The sequence below is a fragment of the Microcaecilia unicolor genome, chromosome 9, assembly GCF_901765095.1.
Source record: "Microcaecilia unicolor chromosome 9, aMicUni1.1, whole genome shotgun sequence".
Classification (NCBI taxonomy): domain Eukaryota; kingdom Metazoa; phylum Chordata; class Amphibia; order Gymnophiona; family Siphonopidae; genus Microcaecilia; species Microcaecilia unicolor.
Window position 1 is genome coordinate 143,494,574 of NC_044039.1, and position 23,009 is coordinate 143,517,582.

Consider the following 23,009-nt stretch of genomic DNA (forward strand, 5'->3'; position numbering starts at 1 on the left):
CTTCACCAGTCACCCTCACCCTTACACTCACCTTCCTGAATTCATCCCTCCCATTCACTCACAGTCTCTATTCCACTGCTGGGAATCTGGGCGTGGACCTCAAAAAGTCTTTTTCAGTGAAATGAACTAAAAGCACTTCCCATTCTCATTTTCCTGTAAACACAGCACAAAGAAACCACGTCAATAGAAAGGGAACAGATATCCTGACTGGAAAAAAACCCCCCAAAGACGGCAGCAGTATGTCATGTTTATTTTAAAGCTAGGGGGAATCATACCTGAAAGCAAGGAACTGTGGAGAAATTAACGTTTATTTTTCCATCATTGTGTACAAAAGGATTATTATATGATTTGGATGAAAACTGTGGATTCTGCCATAGACTGTAAGGGGCCAGTTTTTTAAATTGTGCACCCGGCATAAAGTTTGTAGCTGCTCTGCAGCTGTGGACTTTGTATAAAGTTTCAAAGGGAAAGAAACTGCGGGGGGGGGGGGGGGGGGGGGGGGCAAAGTACCCATAGGCCTTTGCAGCTGTATTTTCTGTGGTAGTTTTTTAATGGAAAATAGCATGCATAAATCTGAGAATGCAATCTACATGCCTGAAGGGTAATTTTATAAAAGGGTACCTAGGCTGTGAAGGACCCATTTTATAAAGGCAACATATGCGCCAGTGTATCTTTACAGAACTGCCTTTTCGAAAGCTGCTTCACAAAACTATGGCTGCTCTGAGGCATATGTGCAGATACAAATTAGGGCATGTGGTGGTGGTGGGAGGGGGGATAGTTATTATGCTGCATTATGGCTATAACTCACTTTAATTGACACTTAATGCATGTTAAAACATAAAATTACCATGGGTTACATAATACTGAGATGCTTCTTAAAGGGGTCGGTGCTCGCCATGAGAAGCTGCCCCCTCCCCTTTCCACCCCTCTAATGACTTTACCTCACTCCAACGCTTACCCCCCTACACACACTCAAGAACCATCTCCAGTCACCAAAGACCCCACCCCCAGTCACAGATGCCCCCACACACATAGAAGTTCAATGCAGGTCCTCCTACCTAGAAAGCTCTACCCCCACCAATCACAGGCCTACCAGCTGAAAGGGACCCTCAAAATCAACACCCCCACATTTGGAAGTCCCTCAATTCAAGAATCCCCCCCCCCCCCAACCAGCAAGGCCCCCTGTTATCCTACTTTAGGTCCCCTCCACAGGGCATACCTTGAATTATCCCTGTTGTCTAGTGGACTCAGGTAGGAGGAAGCCCCAGGGTCAGCATTGGGTTCAAAATGGCACCTGTGATACCCAGCAATAGTTTTGTGGTATTACTGCTAGGGGTCAAGCTGCCCAAGTGCAACCTTTTCAACTCGGAGGAATTTGTGTCCTTATGTGGTTACTTGTGTTGTGTGTGATAGGGTGGTAATTATTTGCTTTATACGTCTTCAACTTTCTAATCTTATCAAATTATGTAACTCAATTCAAGGGCAAGAATTCCCCCTCCCCTCCCCTCTTTACCCCTTCCCCTTTTTTTCCATGGTTATTCATTAGTACACATTCTCATTCACCCATAGATAAGTTTTTACACACTTTCATTCTTCTTGTAGAAAACGTTTTTATATATTCTTTGTACCATCTGAATATCACGGCTGCTCATGTATATCGATTTTCTGTACACACATTAGTTGAAAGTAATTGCCCACATTTAGTATTCTTAATGTATGTTACATGTTATATCAAATGTGTCTCTTTTTTCTTTATGTTGGCTTTGTAGTATTCACATTTCTTCACACATACGGCTTTGCACATGTCAATATTTATTCATTTCAGTATGGCACTCTTTGCACTACATAGGTTCTCTTTTACACATTTTCTTACACAAGTTAGTCAGATTCCATTTGCTGACACTTTTAATCCCTACAATACAAGTTATATGTCCTCATGTTAAACGTTACTTCTGTCTGCCACCATAGGCGCCCCATATAAGAGGCTTGGGGAGGCTGTGACCTTCCCCGCCTGTTTTCTTCTTCAATATGGCCCCACCGGTACAACCAAGAACAAATTGTATCTTCTGCCTTCACCCCCCACCCCTGGCTGAGCTCGTCCTCAACTCCCCAACATGCCTTCCATTCCGTTCCCAACGCAGCTGCCCTGCGTTTAAACCTCCAACGGAATATGAAATAATCAATATCCTTGTCTCTGGTAACATAAAGTGAAACTACAACAAAACCAGGACTGCAGCCACCAAAAATTGTACTGATTGTCTCTCAGTGTCACGATCTGCAACATTCAACATATGATATAATATATATTTTTGAGTACCCTCAGATATAACCCACTGTTTCAAATGCAGACAATAAAGCTGCTAATCAGTGGCATAGCACTTCTTTCATTGGGTTACTCACAAAGATTGTGGGAGGGTGTTTTTTTTATATAATTCAAACCTCATCACCCAAGTGCTATAAGTGTCATTAAACCACTCTAAAATAATACATATCGTGAACACTGTGTACTTAACTTAAAGTTGCCTCACTGGAAAAATTGCCTCGCTGGTAATAGAAGCAAACTGAAAATGTCCAATAGACGCCTTCCCCTGAAACCGCCCGACTCTGTGGGTTTCACACACTTTCATCAGGGACAAGGGTTAAGGCCACGATCTCTCTTCCTTTGGATCCTCTTGAATGCCGTGAGACCTAAGGACGACCATCTCTAAGGTCGACCTAAATGTTGAGATTTGGGCATCCCTGACCGTATTATTGAAACAAAAGATGGACGCCCATCTTGTTTCGATAATAGCGGTTTCCCCGCCCCTTCGCAGGGACGTTCATAGAGATGGGCGCCCTTAGAGATGGTCGTCCCTGTTTGATTATGCCCCGCCACGTCTTTCCCTAGAGGCAGTTGCTAAGCTTGAATGCCCAATACAAGCTATGGAGGTGCAGGTGGTTATCCGTGCTTTGAAATGCCACTCTGCTCTGGGGCCTGATGGCTTCACAGGAGAATTCTATGTGCTACTGACAGCACAACTGATTGGCCTATTAATAGATTATTATGATCAGGCAGTAAAGTGGCAGTTTTTCATTCTATGAGAATATGGCTGTAATCAGTTTTCTCCCTAAACCGGGTAGATCTCAAGATGAACTAGCGGCTTACAGGCTGATTTCTTTAATCAGTGTTGATATAAAAATTGCATCTTGTGTTTTGGCTAATAGATTAGTGCCATACCTTCCTATGGAACATTTAGGTATCCAAGACCTTTCATCTTCCAAAGGAGTTACCTTTCAACAGATATGGGAGAGATTTTGGGATACTCTCACTCAGGGGTGTGCTGGTAAATTTTTAACAACAGGCTCTTTCTCCGGACATAGCCAGCTCTGCAGTTGGAAGGGCCACGGGTGGCCGGGGGGGTGGGGGAGCAACACTTGCCTCTCTCTCCTCCCTCCCTCCCTTTGTGCGGGCACACTAGGCATACCTTTGCTGGCAGCCAATAAATGGACTGCCACCACTCCCAACATCTTGCTCTGAGCAGCATGCTGGAACTTCTTTCACATGCTCGAGAAGTCCCAGCCTGCTGCCCAGAGCTGGAAACAAGGAGCGGGGAGCAGCAATAGCCTATTTACTTGGCTGGCAGGGCTCAGCATCTCCACCAGCAAAGCAAAAGAGAATTCAGCAGGGGGCCCAAGCCCACATTTTGGAAGCCAGTTGTTAAAGTAGCCATGGAGGGCCCTACTTTAACAACCGGCTCCCAAAATTCCTAAAAACTTAACAACCGGCTCTTGCGAGCCTGTGAGAGCCTGCTCCAGCACACCACTGCTCTCACTCCTACAGCATGCAACAGGCTATTGAACTGATACTTTGCCATTAGGACTATTTAGTATGGTTTTGTGCAGTAGCCTCTGGGATGGGGTGGGATGGATTGGGGGGAATGAGTTCTTTAGGGGAAAGTATTTCAGTGTACCCTCCAGTGGTTCTTGCTATTGGCTCTTTGTTGAGTATGTAGTCTTACAGTTGACTTTTCTTGTCTGTTTGTTAGTACACTTAGTAAATGATTTTTAAACATAAATTCAACCTGCACTTCTTTATTTTTTCACCTATATTTGCGGGTTCTATTCCCTCATTTTCCATGGTTTTCACTTTACCAGTAGTGGATGCGTGCACCATTGCTCTCACCGGCTTCCACTGCCTTCATGTTTCAGTTTTATTTTGTATTATTTATAGTGTCAACACATGCAATGGTGTATCTCTCTTTATCCGCATCATCTGGTTTTCGTTCTTTTGTTTCTAGCGCCGCTATTAAATTTGTGGTCAGGCCTTCTCAGTAATGTACGATGTGATCGTGTATCTAGACTACTTCTTAGAGTTCTATCAGTTTGATTCATGTCACCTCCTTCCATACTGTTTTTATTCACATTGGGGGTCCTTTACTATGCCACAGCAGCGTTTTTAGCTTGCAGTAAATGCCGAGATGCCCATAGGAATATAAAGGGCATCTCAGCATTTACCGCCAGCTGATTTCTACCACAAGTTAAAATGCTACCACGGCTTAGTAAAAAAAAACCCAATATTTTTTGTTTCACATTATGGGGGTCTTTTACTAATCCGTGGTATTGTTTTTAGCTTGCGGTAGAATCAGCTGGCGGTAAACAGAGAGACACCCATAGGAATATAATGGGCATCTTGGCATTTACCGCCAGCTGATTTCTACCAAAGCTTAGTAAAAGACCCCCATGTCAGATATTTTAAGTTTAATCGCTAGATAGTTATGAAAGCTTTTTTATTAATTAGTTCATTTGCAAGATACTTATGAAAGCTCCTTTGTTTATTAGCTTACTGCTGTCACCACAGAAAGGAGTCTTTTGTATATTTAGACCCTTTGCCACATATGTTTTCTTTGGTTTAAACTGACACTGGGTTGTTGTTTTTTTTTGTTTGTTTTACTACTGGGTAGTCTTTAATTTGTTTATATTACTATTCTGAGATACATGTAGTTGTCCTTTAGTTCTCTTATGCATTTCAAATATTTTATGTTCTTTTACAATTATATTTATCATAATGGGATATATGTATATCTTATAAATACTCAGTATGGTATGAGTTCTGTCTCCCATGGTTTTATATTCTTAATTATATATATATTATATTCTTAATTATATATCATTGTTCTTGAACATATTGTTGATATTATACAAAAGTTTTGTGTGTGTAAGTTGTTTGCCATAGATTTATTTATGTATTTTATCTGTTATATTTAGATACAATGACCCCTGAAGCAAGCATTTGTGCCGAAACACGGATCTGTGTTAGGTCCATCTGCTTGATTGCTGTAAAAGTACACTAGAGAATAGTACAATCAGATAAAAATTGATTTTATAGTAATCTTTACATCCTTTGGTGGATACTGCCATATTTATTGGGATTTTATTAATCTAAATAATTATTGGGATTTTATTAACCTAAATAATCAATACACTCAGGTTTGGCAAGCTTGCTGTTTTTGGACATTTTGTTATTTTGTTGGTAGAATCCTTTCATTTTTTTTTATGCTTTTGCTCGTTCACGGTGGGTATTTCCTGGTTTTGTTGGGAGACTACAGATTTTTTTTTTGAATCAGTTGTTTTGTTTTGTTTTTCTATTAGGAGTTTTTTTACACTGATTCTTTTTTCCTTGTCTTTGACACCAGTGATAGTAATGGAACTCTTTATATGATAGAGAGTTAATAATAGGTTATCTATTGTCCTCTATCAGGAGCTTTGAGGTGTCAATTATTTAGGGGGTCTTTTACTAAAGCTTAGCTCGCGTTATTTGCAGCAGGGCCCATAGGAATAAAGTGGGCCCTGCTGCAGATAACTCGAGCTAAGCTTTAGTAAAAGTCCCCCTCAATATTTTAAATTATGCAGGTCCCGGAAGTGAATTGAGTATATGGCAAATATTTTTTTACAAACCTGATTGTATTTTTTTTTTTGTTACATTTGTACCCCATGCTTTCCCACTCATGGCAGGCTCAATGCGGCTTACAAGGGGCAATGGAGGGTTAAGTGACTTGCCCAGAGTTACATTGATTATTAGATTGGTTTATTGCTTTGTTTCTCCTGAATTTTGATTGGATTTTATTAAAGCATTATTGACTTTTCTTACCTCTAGTCCCTCTTCTTTATTTTGTGAAATAGATGTGCTCCTATCCCTATTCTAGTAGACTCTCCAGCTTATAATCGAAAGACAAAAACGCCTATATTGCGACCTAAATCGGGAGATAGACGTTTATCTCACAAAAACGAATAACGCGGTATAATCGAAAGCCGAACTTGGACGTTTTCAACTGCACTCCATCGCGGAAGTGTACAAAGTTGACGGGGGCGTGTCAAAGGCGTGGTGAAGGCGGAACTGGGGCGTGGTTATCAGCCGATCAGAGATGGGCGCCTTACGCCGATAATGGAAAAAAAATATGCGTTTTTAGCGAGAATTTAGGGCACTTTTCCTGGACCCTGTTTGTCCACGAATAAGGCCCCAAAAAGTGCCCTAAATGACCAGATAACCACTGGAGGGAATCGGGGATGACCTCCCCTGACTCCCCCAGTGGTTACAAACCCCCTCCCACCACAAAATATGCCGTTTCACAACTGTTTATTTTCACCCTCAAATGTCATACCCACCTCCCTGGCAGCAGTATGCAGGTCACTGGAGCAGTTATTAGGGGGTGCAGTGGACTTCAGGCAGGTGGACCCAGGCCCATCCCTCCCCTACCTGTTACAATTGTGCTACTTAATGCTTATTAGTCGTCCAACCCCCCAAACCCACTGTACCCACATGTAGGTGCCCCCCTTCACCCCTTAGGGCTATAGTAATGGTGTAGACTTGTGGGCAGTGGGTTTTGAGGGGGATTTGGGGGGCTCAACACACAAGGGAAGGGTGCTATGCACCTGGGAGCTCTTTTACCTTTTTTTTTGTTTTTGTAAAAGTGCCCCCTAGGGTGCCCGGTTGATGTCCTGGCATGTGAGGGGGGACAGTGCACTACGAATCCTGGATCCTCCCACGAACAAATGTCTTGGATTTATTCGTTTTTGAGCTGGGCGCTTTCATTTTCCATTATCGCTGAAAAACAAAAACGCCCAGCTCACAAATTGTCGAATAAAACATGGACATCTATTTTTTTCGAAAATACGGTTTGGTCCGCCCCTTCACGGACCCTGTTCTCGGAGATAAACGCCCATGGAGATAGACGTTTTCGTTCAATTATGCCCCTCTCTGTTGGCATTTTGGTGTAGGGTGGTTTGTCTCCTTTGTTTTTTTTTTTTTGGTCCAACCATTCTTCAAATACCCAAGTTTTAACAGATTTTCTAAATTGAAGATTATTTTCTTCCAATCTTTAATTCTTTAGGCATTGTATTCCAAAACTGGGGGTAATACTTGCCAAAAAGTGCTATTTCTTACAGAAATCAGTTTCCATTCTTTGGAAGAAGGAAACTCCATTTAAAAAAAAACATTTCCAGAACATAATACCCATTTCAGGCCATATACTTTCACCAACTTACTTAAATATCAAGGACTAACACCCCAGACAATTTTATGGGTAATACTACAGTCAAAAGCTTAAATTTCAAATGAAATGATACTGACAGCAAGTGTAGATCTTTTAATAATGGTTTCATCCAAAACTGAGCGGCAAATTTCAGCTGCTGATTCGATTTTGGTTAAAACTGAGACCCCCAAGTTTGGTTGTCCTCTATAACGAGGGGAGGAAAAATGGTGCTGAGAAGAGAAAGATGGAGAGAATGAGGGAGAAACAAGGAGAAAGACAAAGCTCAGGTCCCTGATGTTGGTGATAGTGATAAAAATAAAGGAATAACATGACTATTGTACCACCATCCCTGCCAAAACACACATACGTTTTAAGAACAGTCAGAACTACTGCAGTACTACTGATTTTCAGAAACTGGAAAAATGTATGCAAAATGCAAAACGCTTTGATATTTAAGAACTATTTTAAACACATATGTTTCAAAGGTTCCCATTGTTCTAACCAGTATATTCCCTCCAAAAATATTTGCATGACCTCCTCTTTCCACTACCACCTGCTGTTCTTGCTCTGTAATGAACTCGCAGTGGTTTCCACACCCATCCTCGGCCCTAGCTAACTGGTGAGGTTTTCAAGATATTCACCATGGACATATGTAAAAGCCATATTTGCATGCAGTCTTATGTATAATTTGCAAGCATCCTGAAAATTCAATTGGCTGGTAATACCTGAAGATTGGTTAAGGATCTACTGATTAAAACTTCAGAAACAAACAGCATCTGAACCTTTTGGGCTGAAGTGATGGTATTTGACGATGCATTAGAGATGTAAGGCAGGGGGCGAGATTTATCCCTGTGTTCCCTATGAAATGCACCACTACTTGCCGTGACTCAGCTGAATGCCAGCAGCTGCTGGCCTGGGCTTGAAAAGCATTCTCTTGGCACCAGGATACTGAGTGTTTGCCCGGCTGTGACACGTGTCTGGAATATTCAGTTTCCCTGAGCCAAAGGGTTAAAATTTCAGCTAATGAACCATTTCTGCTTCTGAAAAGTTGCTAACCTTCTGTTTTATCTTAGTAGTGCACACAGAGATTCCTCCAGATGGGGAGGAAAGTTATCTCAGAGAAAGGGTCAAAAATGGAAAAATCTAACATAAAAAGCAGGCAAATCGATATTGAAAAGCACTCGTACAATCAGCATTGATGCTGGCTGCATAGAAACTTTTTTTTTTAATGCTGGGTCACCAAACAAATAAATTTTGGCCAGACAACCGCAACCAAAATATATCCATTTAGTAAAAGGAGGGGCTTAGACGCTCTGGGGGCAGGGCCAAAATGTATCTGAATAGCGACAATATTTAGCCATAATTCATATAAGGAGGACTGCACAAATTGCACTGCAAACTTTAATCAGATAGGATAGGTCATTAAATACTAGTCATTAAAGTGGATAAATCATCTACTTATGTAGATTTGCATACCCTACCTCCATTGTAAGCAAATCTCTCTCATGCATATTCATTGTGGGTATCCTGAAAACCCAACAGGATAGGTGTGTCCCGAGGACTGGGTTGAGAACCCCTGTTGTACAGTGACTTCTAATGTGGAGACTCACTTCTGTGGCTCACAGCTTTGCACGTGGGCAACCTTGTGATGGACTACATGTACATATTTTTTGATTAGTCAATAGAGCTTGTGCTAACTTGACTCTTGTCGGTAAATTAGCAGCTCTTCAGTGACCATCCCAGATTCAACCAAGCCAATTCCTGAATCAGTTCAATTAATGCCTCTTAGCAAAGAAAGCTGTGCTGAAGTCCATTCCCTGCTGGCTCTGAATATGAAGAGCTGGCAGGTTCTGCACCAGTACTTAGAAATGCTTTGGAATCTTTCAAAAATGAAGACAATTCACAAACCCATTACAGAACTTTTAAAATTAGATTGCTTTCAAAAATGATTGTATAATAGAAAAAAGGGTCTGTCTCCATGCGCACCTCGCTCTGCTAATGCTTCTGTCCCAGCATTACACATACAGGTATTCCTCCTCATCTAATTTTATATCTTCCTATATTCCAATCGCTCAACATTCTTTCACATTTATCTTCTTTGTCTCATCTTCTTTCCATTACTTTCTTAAACGTTGCACTGTCTTTCCTGTTTTTTTCTTCTCTGCTTCTTTTTCCTTTCACGATCTTCTCTCTTCCAGCAGAGGTCACACTTACTGTGCTTCTGCCTTGTCATACTAGTCCATATTTATTTTTAATCTTTTCTCTCACAGACACAGTCTGTACCCCCTCATTTGCCCACTTACACAGTTTCCCTATAACCGCTTCTCTCTCCAGTCAGGCAGGATTGGTTTTTTTTCTCATCCTTCTCTTTCTAATCACTGACCTTCACACAGCCTCTTCTCTACTTACCAGAGCTACAGCAAAAGTAATGGGCACCCTAGGTGAACCTTCAGCCTTACACACCCCTCAAGTAACTTTCAGGTTCCAAATCTGCCCCCTTCCTCCAAAAGAGATCTACCCAATATTCAAAAGGGTTCAACCAGGTGGAAGAGGCTCCAGCCTGGTTAAGCCCCGCTGAGAGACCTGGTACACAATATTCAACAGCACTTAACTGGTTAGTGTGCCATTGGATATCACCACTAACTGGCCATCTCCTAACCAGTTAGGTTAGGGGCAAGCCGGTGGTGGGGTATGAGTAGAGCGCCTACTTTGCTGGTTAGTGACAATTTTCAGTCCGTTAACCAGCTAAGAAACCACATGTTAAGACAGCAGAAAGGCTGAGCTAACTTTGTGCGTTAAAGTTAACCAGGCACTGGTCTGAATATTGGGTGACTGCTGATACCCGGATATTCAATACCGGAAGCCGCACAAGTCTCAGCATTGAATATCCAGGATCAGTTCAGCCCATGGCTGTGAGCAGTTCAGACTCCACTTGCCGCCATGGGCTGAATCTTGAGTGGCATGCTTTTAAATATACTATCTCGATTATCTGATCTTCACTAATCCGACCATTCAGCATATCTGACAGACCCCCCCCTGGTGATATTATCATATTTATTTCTATTAAAAATCTTTGTTTTAGAACAATTTTTGAAAATCAGGAACTCTATGCTTTTGTTTATACATTATTTGAGGGGTTTATGCAGTGTTTTCCTTATTATCCGACTTTTTACTTATTTGACAATGGAACAGTCCCATTTACATTGGATAATCAAGACTATACTGAATATATATATATATCACACACACACACACACACACACACACACAAATAATGAAGGCAATTTCCAAAAGCCATTTACCCAGTTAAATGGCTACTTGAAAACTGTCCATTCTTTGGACAAGTAAAAAGTATGCATTGATTCTTTGAGTTTGCTGGCTGTCTGGATCTATTGTTTCACTCTGATTGCAACTGCTGTTTGCTGCCCCCTTCCCCCAGATGCTGATGCCCTAGGTGACCGCCTAGTCTTGCCTAATTTTATTTTTGTAACATTTGTACCCCGCGCTTTCCCACTCATGGCAGACTCAATGCGGCTTACATGGGGCAATGGAGGGTTAAGTGACTTGCCCAGATTCACAAGGAGCTGCCTGTGCCTGAAGTGGGAATTGAACTCATTTCCCCAGGACCAAAGTCCACCACCCTAACCACTAGGCCACTCCTCCACTGTTGCTACTATTTGAGATTCCTCATGGAATGTTGCTATTCCACTAGCAATATTCCATGTAGAAGTCGGCACTTGCAGATCGGCCACGCAGGCTTCTGCTTCTGTGAGTCTGACGTCAGACTCACAGAAACAGAAGCCTGTGCAGCCTTCTACATGGAATGTTGCTATGTAATAGCAACATTCCATGTAGAATGTCCAATAGTATCTATTTTATTTTTGTTACATTTGTACCCTGCGCTTTCCCACTCATGGCAGGCTCAATGTGGCTTACATGGGGCAATGGAGGGTTAAGTGATTTGCCCAGAGTCACAAGGTTGCCTGTGCCTGAAGTGGGAATCGAACTCAGTTCCTCAGGGCCAAAGTCCACCACCCTAACCACTAGGCCACTCCTGTTACAGACACATGGACCCTTTTTTCTGTCTTACTCACTGTAGTCAGTCCCTTCTCTTTACAATAATTTTTGTGTTCACCAAATTAACATGGATCTATTCCACTGTCATCTTTTCTGTTTTTAGACCTCTAGATTATACCAGTCTCCAAATTAACTGCATAGACAGTGGCCTGGGATCATGTTTCTGAATCACAGGACTGCAGCCACTCATCTCTGTCCCTCGACATCATCACTTTTATTTTACCTCAGAATAAAGCCAGTGTCCAAATATTGCAAAGGGAGCAGGAGAGTTGGGTTTTATCATTGCTTTCCCCTCCTAGAGAACATTTTTTTGACAGGGGAGTTGGCTGAATCACTGAGAGGCAATAGCCTTTCTCAGCAGGAGGTGGGCTGGTCTCTGCATATTGAAAAACAACCTGCTTTGAAGCATTTCCATACATGTGCTCTGTGGTAATATGGTCAAGGGAGTGGCTCGGAGCAGGCACAAACTCAGTCAGACACACAAGGATTTCAAGAAAAAAGGAACATAATTTATTATTTGACACACCATGTGCCGCTTGTTACTTCACAGTCCGATAGTTTGAATAAGAGGAGAGCAAGGAAGATCGTTTTTGAAGCTAAGTAACTCTTCATACTACTACTGTGAAATATATATTTTTTGAGGAATATATATATTTGCAGTTGTATAGTTTATCACTCTCCCACAACGTAGAGAAAATCAGTTTGAGATTAGCAGGAGGTTTTTTAATGCCTTTTTCATAAGCCAATGATGAAGCAGCCCTGCTCTTGTTGCTTTTAGCAACTCTTGAGCTTCGTGAGGCTTTCTCCTCCTGTAGCAAAGACTGGCAGACGTTAGACCATAAGAGAACTCTTAAGATTGATTTATATATATTAACATTGGTGCATGACCATTAATACTTAATACAAAAAATACATTAAAACAAAAAATAGAAAATCAGCCATTTTACAGCTGTAGTAAAAACGGCCTTAGCACATGGGAAAAACTGTGCAAGGGCACGCTAAGGCCACTTTTTCTCGCAGCTTAGTTAAAGGACCCCTTTGAGAATTATGCTCCTATTTTCGCCTCTATGAAAATTTACTAGGGCTGAGTGCCCAAATCTATGCTCAAAATTTCACTAAATTCCTAAAATTAGGAGCATAAGAAGTGGGTGGAAACAGGGGTGGATTTTTAGAGGAGGAATATTCCAGGCACTTGGGGGAAGGCAGCCATGCCACTAATGCTTTTTAGCAGTTAGCACACATTACAGATACCTTCATTAATTGCAAGATGCTTTTCCTGTTCCCATGACCATGTTAGGTACATAAAAAGCATGTGGCAACAGGAGTGAAAAGTGTGTGGGGGGGGGGGGGGGGGGCAGGACAAGAGCTTAACACTGATTTTCAGCACTAGGCTCATAAATCTAAGCAAATGTATGGCAGATCTAAATTTATAAGTATAACTTTTAAGTTCCTAAATAAATGGCTTTGAAAATTGCCCTGTCCAAAATTTTTCTTCTACAGTGATTTTGAAAAACCAGAGAATGGACCACCTCAGTAGATGGTGTGTTCAATCTGTTGGCTGAACTGCTAGAATGTTAAATTGAATGTACAAGACCAGTTCACTTCAGTATCTGCATCTGTGGTTCAGGTTCTTGAACTTGTGGTATAGTGTTCAGTAGAATAGCAGCTGGAAACCGAACAACAGTTTGATGGGGTAAGTTTTTGCAAGGTGCCCACCTCTCTCCACCTGACCCAGGTGACCTACTCACCCACCTCTTGGGAGTTCAGAATTTTCTCCATGTGGTCTACGTCCCTGTAGAAGACCTGCTCTGCGTGTACCCGCTCCAACCATTTTTTTTTCAACTTCCACTCTTGGTACAGTTGGGTTTTTTCTGTCGACAGTGCCTGCAGTTTCTCCTGAATCTGGTAAAGAGGAACAGAACTCAAATCTTAATCAGCTGGGAATCAGGGAGAGACTTTAAAAAAAAAAACTGAGTGCAAAATATGAGTATGTTCATTGGTACTGTTGTCAGGGTCTACTGCTGTCAACAGTGATGTACTGATTATTCAAGGAGTGAATGTTATACTTCATTGCAAAGTATTTTAGGTAGGCAGTTTCTCTCTCTGCAATTAACATTACAATCCAATATTCACAATAGTAAAACAAAAGATAAATAAAACTAACAATAAAACAATCATCAAGATATAACCTTACTAGATATCACCTTATTAAGTGAATCAAATCTGCACAGACTATCTAAAGGCATCTTGAAATAAAAATGCTTTAAGCAATTTACAAAATTTAAAATTGGCTTTCATAGTATATAATGCTAAATGAAGTGAACTCCATAATCAAGCCCCTTCCACATAAAACACCTTTGTTCTGTATTATTCGAGTTGTATACGACGAAAAGAAAGCACTTCTAGCATATGACGTTCATAATGAACAAGGGATACGACAGAGATTCAAGATCAAAGGTACTTCATTGTTTAATGCTTTAAAATTAAGGGTTATACCTTAAACTCACCGTTTAAACCTTGATAACTAGATTTAGCTTTGAGGAGGAGGGAAGGAATAGGCAAAATTTCAGCAGCAGGTAGGTGTGTCCAAGTGAACCAGACTGAGAACCAGGGAAGCCAGGGCTCAAATCCTCCCTCTCTCACCAATTTCCCCATGACCTTGGGCATGTCACCTAATCTTTATGGCCCCATATACAAACCAAAGGCTAGATTTACCCAAAACATATCATGCACTACATTTTTAGTAGATCAATGTTATTACATAAAATGGGACCTGCAAGTGGTAATGCAGTAGCACATGTTAGTAAATGTAGTCCCTTAATTGCAAGCACCCCCCCCCCCCTTCTCCCACACCAACAATATACCCACTGCCAGACAGGGCCGCCGAGAGACTAGGCAGGGCCCGGGGCAAGGCTGCCCCCGGGGCCCCGCCGCCGCCCCCCCCCCCCCCCCGAGGTTGTCGTCGTCGCCCCCCCTCCGCCCACCACCGGGCCGGGCCCCCCTGAATTCAAATCATAGCATCTCACCTCGACCTCGCTCCGTGTGAAAGAAGCGCAGCAGCGGCAGTCTGCAGGTCTCCTCCCTTCAGGCCTTTCCTCCCAGTGTCCCGCCCTCGCGCAAGTTACGTCAGACAAGGGCAAAACACAGGGAGGGAAGGCCCGAAGGGAGGCGATCTGCAGACTGCTGCTGCTGCACTTCTTTTACATGGAGTGAGGTCGAGGTGAGGCGCTATGATTTGAATTCAGGGGGGCCCGGCCTGGTGGTGGACGGAGGGGGGCGGGTGGAGGGGACTGCAGTGCCGGGCCGGGCCCGGGGAATTTTGTCCCCCTGCCCCCCCTCTCAGCGGCCCTGCTGCCAGACTATGGGTGAGGGAATCGAGGAGAGAGGAGGAAGACGGCAGACCATCGGGGTGGGGGCAGGGGTACAGGGCAGAGAGGGAGATGAAGGACCATATGCAGAGGAAGAGTGTGAGTAAGAGAAGAGGAGAGGAGAGATGCTGGACCCACAAGAGAATCAGGTACACAAACCCTGATGCTGTGTTCCTTCCCGATTTGTGTAGGCGGTAAACCACACAGCAGGCTTTCACTTCTGGAGTGCAGTTTGCCACTTACACAACCTGGGAAGGCATATGGCATTGGGATATGGGTAACCATGTCTGTTGGCACCAGGCTGGGTTTCCTGAGTAGGCTCTCCTCTCCAAGCTGCTGTCTTACTGAAGCTGCACTTTTTTGAGGGGTGGGGAAGGGAGAGAGAGAGAGAGAGAGGGGATAGGGACCTGATGGACCATAAGGAGGAAAGGGAGAGAGAGGGGGCATGGAGTTGCTGCAGCATAGGGGTAGAAGGGAAGAGAGAGGGGACTGGGAATTGCTGGACCATAATAGAGAAGGGGGGAGAAAGAGAAGACAGGAAGTTGCTGGACCATAAAGGTGAAGGGGGAGAAAGGGGACAGGAACAGGGGAGGCCCAACCAGTGGCGTACCTAGGGTAGTTGACACCCGGGGCCGGTCATTTTTTAACACCCCCCCCCCCCCCTCAAATCCAGTACTAGGCATGCCGAGAATACAAAACACTCAGGACCTATAGAGCAATTCTACCATACCATAAGCAGTCATTTCTACGAGTCACACAAGGAAAAAGAAAGCATCTTAAACACTACAGTGAGCACTAGAACATCAATTCACCTATTGTAAAACGAAACCAGACAGAATAGTACAGATCGTAGATCCTGCACAGTCAATGCCAACTGAAAGCCATGTCTTTTTCACAAACACAGATACACCCTAATCCACTACAGAATAAGTAATCATAAACTTTCTATTTAGACAAAAATTAAACTGAACCCCCAATGCCAGACTCTGCATACAATGCAACACCACAGAAACAGAAACTGTCCCCTAGTACTGTGCAAAATATAAAGACAGCAGATGTAAATTTGAAAAAAAAACCTAACAAGTACCAATCACCACTTTACAAATGAACAAATAGAAATAAAACAAATATAGAAAGTAAAATAATACCATTTTATTGGACTAATACATTTAGCTTTCAGAGGCCAAAACCTCCGTCCTCGGGTCAGTACAGTATAGTGCTGTTACAGTATCCTATCCTGACCTGAGGAAGGGGGTTTTGTTCTCTGAAAGTTAGTCAAAATGTATTAAAATTAGTCCAATAAAAAGATTATCTTATTTACATGTTCTATTATAAACATTTAACACATCTACAATACTTTATCCTAAAGCAAAAAAAATAAAAAAATATATTTTATTTACAGTTTGTTGTCTCTGGTTTCTGCTTTCCTCATCTTCTTTTCACCGTCTTCCTTCCATCCAGCATCTGTCTTCACTCTCTCTCTCTGCCATCCAGTGTCTGCCCTCTCTGCCGTCCCTTCCATCCACTGCCTGCCCTTTCTCTCTGCCCCTTCAATCCACCATTTGCCCTCCCTCTCCCATCCATCCAGGGTCTGCCCTCCCTCTCGCTCCCCCTTCCATCTAGGATCTATCCCCTCTCTCTCTCTCTCTCTCTGCCCCTTTTTTCAGCCCCCAGTTCCAGCCCCCTTCTCCCCTCTGAACACCCCCACTCCAGTCCCCTTCTCCCCTCCCCTTCTCCTATCTGAGACCCCCACCACAGTCCCCCTTCTCCCCTCCCCTGTCTGAGACCCCCACCCCAGTCCCCTTCTCTCCTCTGAACACCCCCATCCCAGTCCCCTTCTCCCCTCCCCTTCCCTTCTCCCCTCTGAGATCCCCACCCCAGTCCCCTTCTCCCCTCTGAGATCCCCATCCCAGTCCCCTTCTCCCCTCCCCTTCCCTTCTCCCCTCTGAGATCCCCACCCCAGTCCCCTTCTCCCCTCCCCCTCCCCTGTCTGAGATCCCCACCCCAGTCCCCTTCTCCCCTCCCCTTCTCCCCTCTGAACACCCCCACCCCAGTCCCCTTCTCCCCTCTGAGATCCCCACCCCAGTCCCCTTCTCCCCTCCCCTGTCTGAGACCCCACCCCAGTCCCCTTCTCCCCTCTGAACACCCCTACCCGAGTCCCTTTCGCCCCTCTCCTTCCCCACCTCAGTCCCGTTAAAACCGCGAAGCAGCGTCGCAGGCAGCGCCTTGTGCCCTGCTTGTAAAAAAAAAATCAAATCTCCTTCCTTCTCCTCGTCTTGACGTCGACTCGGGCCTTCCAATCAAATTGATTGGAAGGCCCAAGTCGACGTCAAGACGAGGAGGGGAAGGAGATTTGATTTTTTTTTTTTTACAAGCAGGGCACGAGGCGCTGCCTGCGACGCTGCTTCGCTGGTTTTTTAAATGTGCAGCGCCGCGGGAACGGCCACGGGAGGCGGCGGGAGCGGAGCACCCCCCACCCACTGGCACCCGGGGCGGACCGCCCCCACCGCCCCCCCCCCCCCTTGGTACGCCACTGGGCCCAACCATTAGGCCACCTGAGGCAGGGGCCTCAGATGGCACTCTTTGGGGAGCGGCATCTCCCCCTTCCTAAGCCAGCGCTGGCGGGTGGCAGCGATTCCCATACAATGTCCTGCCACCAGCACCTGCCTCTTCTCTTTATTGTGGCTGCCTCTCTGATGTAACTTCCTGTTTTGTCAGAGGTGGCTGTGCTGGTGACAGAGCAGTGTATGGGAATTGCTGCCACTGGCAGCTTTTGGAAAATGAAGAAAGAAGGTAAACTTGGCCCAGGGGTAGGGTTGCAGCATCTCGGCCCTGCCTCAGGCGGCAGCATCTCAGCCTTGTCTCAGGCAGCAGCATGCTTTGGGCCAACCCTAGACAGAAAGTTGCTGGACCATAGAGACAGGAACAGGGAAGGCCTAACCATTAGGCTGCCTGAGGCGGGGGCCTCAGGTGGCACTCTTTGAAAAGTGGCATCTCCCCTTTCCTAAGTCAGCACCGGCAGCTGGCAGCAATTCCATTACGCTGCCCTGCTAGATTCATCACTCACTCTGATCCCACAAATTCAAACAACCTTCAAAAATTCTCTCTATCACCTATGGCAGCTATGAAGTCTCTCTCAATATATTGAAAAGACAAGAGACAAAATGATAACATCACAACTAGCCCTGTACACTGGCCAAACCAAAGAGAGTTTGGATCAGCTCCAACTAATTCAGGGAATTCTGCTGTATGACCGATAGAAGGCTGCAAATGGCGTGACCACATCACACCCTTCCTGCAAAAGCTACACTGGCTACCAGTACCTTACACTGCTAAATTTAAAACTCTATGTTTGATTTTCAAGGTCCTCAGTCAAAATGGGCCAGAGTACTTAAAGAATAAGTTAGCCCTTTATACACCTTTAAGACCTCTAAGGTCCTCTCAAGGATCATCACTATCTGTACCCTCTGTACAATGTGATACCCGCCAGCAAGCCTTCTCAGGAGCAGCCCCCACGCTCTGGAATTTACTCCCAGAGGGGCTACATATAACTCAAGACTACGTTTACTTCAGGAAGCAGGTGAAAGCTTGGCTCTTCTCCCAAGCCTTTAATACATAGGCTGACTGACTAAATACTCATTTTGTACCTGGACTAGCTTGCTACACACATTCTAACTTAGATCAGTTCCTTATCTCTTGTTTAACTTTACTAAGAACTTGCCTTGAGTTTAGCTAACCATCAAATTATCCCAACAGACTCTGTACCACACATCTTGTTCCCATCATATATCTGCTCTTGGTCCCTCAGCTATATGGTAAGCTGTATTGTAGAAAATCTTTAGCATCATATCTACATTATTTGAATGTTCTAATCCATGCTTATTAGGTGTATCAGTATTATGCTGAACTTGGTATTATATCTTCGGTATTTGAATTCTAGTGCTGTTAATTGTGTATATTTTTGATACTGTTTCACAGTAGTTCTGTTATTAGGTTTCAATTTACTATTTTCAAGTTTACCTCATTTATTGTATTTATGATTTATTCTTGGTTATTTTACTATTGTTATGCTGTTAACAAAATTGTAAGTTATATGTTAAACTCTGCTGTACATCGCCTTGGGTGAATCTCTTCATAAAGATGGTTAATAAATCCCAATAAATAAATAATAAATAAAAGGGTGTAAGAAGGGACAGGGAAGGGAGATATTTAGCATGAAGGAACCATGAGGGAAAGACCATGGGAGTTCTCAAGGAGATGAGTGAGAGGAGGATGGTACGTACAAAGGATAGAATTGTACTAATGGGGAGTAGGTTAAAGAGAAGGGAATAGGAGGCCAAGGAAGGAGTGAGAGGAGGAGATGTAGGGGTGAGAGGAGGAGATGGAAAGTTGATGAGTACTGACAAGTGAAATATAAGTGAAGGATGGAAAAGTGAGAAGATGAAACCTGAGGGGAGAGACAGAAACGAGAGAAAGGGGAAATATATCAGAGACAGATATAGTGAGGGAATAGAAAAAGATAAGAGGGAAGTGGAGTAAGGACAAATGGACCATACTCAAAGGAAAGAGAGAAGAAGACAGGAAAACAGAAAAGAAACTGGGGCCAATATGTTTGGAAGACTAAAGTACCCAGACAACAAAGGTAGAAAAACTGTTTTATTTTGAATTTATTTGGTGGAATATATTAGCTTTGGGAAATGTACATCATGGATGTCTTTTTATTTTGTTTAGTACAAGAGGAAATGCATTTCTGTTATTATTTCTCCTATGTTGTGGCACCCAGATAACTTCTGGTGGCTGCTGAATACTTAGATATTGAATACTGCTATGGCCCAGCACTGTTAAAAAAAGCATACAACTCAAGGTTAAATATTACTTTGATATATTTATATATTGCGGTCTATACCTGTGTTACTGGAGCCTTCTCTTCCAGGAGAAGGGTCTGTCCCTGCTTCTTGACTGCACTGTATGTCTCCTCTTGTGCCTCAATTTTTGCTCTCAGATCTTGGTGTCCTTTAAGGCGCTGGAGGCAGGTGGACACTCCCCGAATGCTCTCATTTGCCTTCATCTCTCTCATCATTTCTGCTGTCCAAGAAAAATAGTCTCGCACCTAAACTCCAGAGAAAATGACAAGAGTCGGGTAAAAGCTTTCTTGCTTATGTCAGTTGTGCATTTCTGTCTTCCGCCAGGGTTGCTTTACTCATACTACCCCTCTCCTCAAGTCGCTTCACTGGCTCCCTATCCGTTTTCGTATCCTGTTCAAACTTCTTCTACTAACCTATAAATGTACTCACTCTGCTGCTCCCCAGTATCTCTCCACACTCGTCCTTCCCTACACCCCTTCCCGTGCACTCCGCTCCATGGATAAATCCTTCTTATCTGTTCCCTTCTCCACTACTGCCAACTCCAGACTTCGCACCTTCTGTCTCGCTGCACCCTACGCCTGGAATAAACTTCCTGAGCCCCTACGTCTTGCCCCATCCTTGGCCACCTTTAAATCTAGACTGAAAGCCCACCTCTTTGACATTACTTTTGACTCATAACCACTTGTAACCACTTGCCTCCACCTACCCTCCTCTCCTCCTTCCTGTACACATTAATTGATTTGATTTGCTTACTTTATTTTTTGTCTATTAGATTGTAAGCTCTTTGAGCAGGGACTGTCTTTCTTCTATGTTTGTGCAGCGCTGCGTAGACCTTGTAGCGCTATAGAAATGCTAAATAGTAGTAGTAGTAATATTTCCATGGTTTAATGTTTGGAGCTCAATGACTAATGAAAAACATTATTTTTATTCCAGGAAAATGTGCAAAAAGCTTGCAGGTCAACAATGTTCAGCTGCCGCAGTTAGTGGATTTTTAAAATGCTAGCCATGGCACTTATAAAAAAAATCCAGTTATTCAGTGTCACTATCTCGATAGTGAGCAATGCTGAATATCCATACAGAGCAGCAAATGCTGGTGTTATTCGGATAGTAGTAATATTCAGTCCACTATTCGGATAACTTATCCTCTGTTATCTAGATAAGTTCTCCAGAAAACAAACGGAAGGGTCCTTTTACTAAGCCCCCCCCCCCTCCCCCCCCCCCCCGGTACCATTTTTTCTTTTCAGAAAAATTATCACTGCGTACATTGCCTGAAGTTCTCTTTGGAAGTCAGGACATCAATAAGTTTTTCTCTTTATTTTTATTTATATGGATTTTTCCTTATAATCATCTGTGCTATATGCAACCATATTGCAATGGTCTTCTGAAGAATTTACCGAGAATTCTGTACTCTACTAACATCTTGGTTGCAGACACTTCCTTTTGCTTTGTTTGCTCTCTGGACTATGCCATTGGGCTCACACTGCCCTGTCACTACATTAGATAGTTACTAGATGAAGGCTTCCTATTATAGCATTAACACTTAACCCTGGTATTACTCTTTTTGATGACCTTTCTTTGTATTTTACAGCCTTGTCTACGGCCAGAGATATTATTTAGAGGGCGTATCTACGTCGACACCATCCAGATTCTACTCGTCCAATTGTGAAATATCTACCCAGAGACCTGATGTACAACAAGATTCAGAAACATTCCCAGTTAAGATTCTTCATCCCGCTTGGCCTGTATGACACCATAGCCCATGCTGGTCTCTCTGTCTAGGACCCCCACTTTTTAACTGGCTTAGACTGATGGGTCAGTTTTTGCCTTTTAAAACAGGGGGATGATTGTATTGTCAGAAAGGTAGGCCAGACCAACAAATAAGAACAACCAGATAGGAGATGCAGCGTAGACCCTGAGTGCCACACAATTAACAGTTTCTAAAGGCAAGATGAGAATAAAATCTCTCAGACAACATATGCAATCTACATGGCAATTGCTGGTAGAGGCAATAGGTCAGACACCCTGAGTAGTACAAGAGATTGAGTTATAAGGTCTTCTGTGTAGGGACCCTGATACAAACCAGTCTAGGATAGAAATGTATATTCTTATACAGGAAATCTTAGCTTGCTTCATACTACATACTGGGCTAGATGGACCATTGGTCTGGCCCAGTATGGCTACTCTTATGTACTAAAGAAAGAAACAGAGGATGCTCAGTACAATAGAAAACAGGATGCTGCTAGCTGAGCACAAGAAATCAAGAAGTGAACGGCTGCAGTTACATTGTGTGGACAGCATTCATGACAGAAAGAAGCCTTGTGGGGAGGGCTGAGATCAATATACCTATAAAAGAGCCCCTGTACATAGGCTGATGGGAGTTGGGCGTAGGCTTGGGAAGCTAAGTCTTCTCCTAGCTCCTGTTACTCCTTTGTCTTTCTTAGCTGCACTTTGCTTGCAACTGCTTCAGATTTGTGACTGCTGAATTAAGTAAGAGAAAATAAAGCACATTGCTGCTGAAACTGACAACTGGTTGCGTGAGTGATTTTCTTTTGTGGTAAACCCTCCATCTGGGAGAAGTGGGAGGAAGAGTGACCCCCTCAATGGGTGTCTAGGAGGAGCTGGTCTCCTCCGAGACAATATCCATTAACTTCATACATTGATTGCATATAACTGATGCTGATACATAATCAGATAATGGTTTTTACTATAATATATAGCTTTGGTGGTCTATTTCACCAATCAATAAATTTTAGTGAATACATATATTTCTGTTTGATTTTATGAATTCAATGGCAACCACTGGCCAATGTCCAGTGGCTGCAATAAGCTAACTGTACTATTGGTTCTACTTGTTCTACAGGGCAACCACTAGCATGTGTCCTCCATGAGTCTTATGTGCCCTACACATGTGCTCTGTTGGTGTCAGCAGATTGAAGTTGAAAGAAAGGGAATGCCAGGCACTTCATTCTTAACAGGTAGCAACAGGAGGCCCAGTGGCTTCACACACACTGCCTTCCAGATATATCCTTGAAAGACAATCCCAAGCTTCACATTACTGGCCCCTCAGACTTCAGCAAGGTATGACCAACTAATATAATTCAACTAGGATTCTGATGGTGCCATAAAACTTTCATCTCATTTATTTTGCCTTTTTGGCACCTCTTTTAAAACAGGACTCTTCTAAATCATAA

General features: G+C 43.3%; 1 protein-coding gene across 1 annotated transcript in view; it reads right to left on the reverse strand.

Annotated features, from left to right (window-relative positions):
* Positions 1–23,009, reverse strand: part of SPTBN5 (spectrin beta, non-erythrocytic 5) — a 300,302-nt gene that overhangs the window by 114,539 nt on the left and 162,754 nt on the right. The window contains exons 37-38 of the mRNA XM_030213698.1: positions 19,860–20,063; positions 13,338–13,487 (exon numbers count right to left, since the gene is read on the reverse strand). Of these exons, the coding sequence (XP_030069558.1) occupies positions 13,338–13,487; positions 19,860–20,063 (354 nt within the window). The remainder of the gene's footprint in view (positions 1–13,337; positions 13,488–19,859; positions 20,064–23,009) is intronic.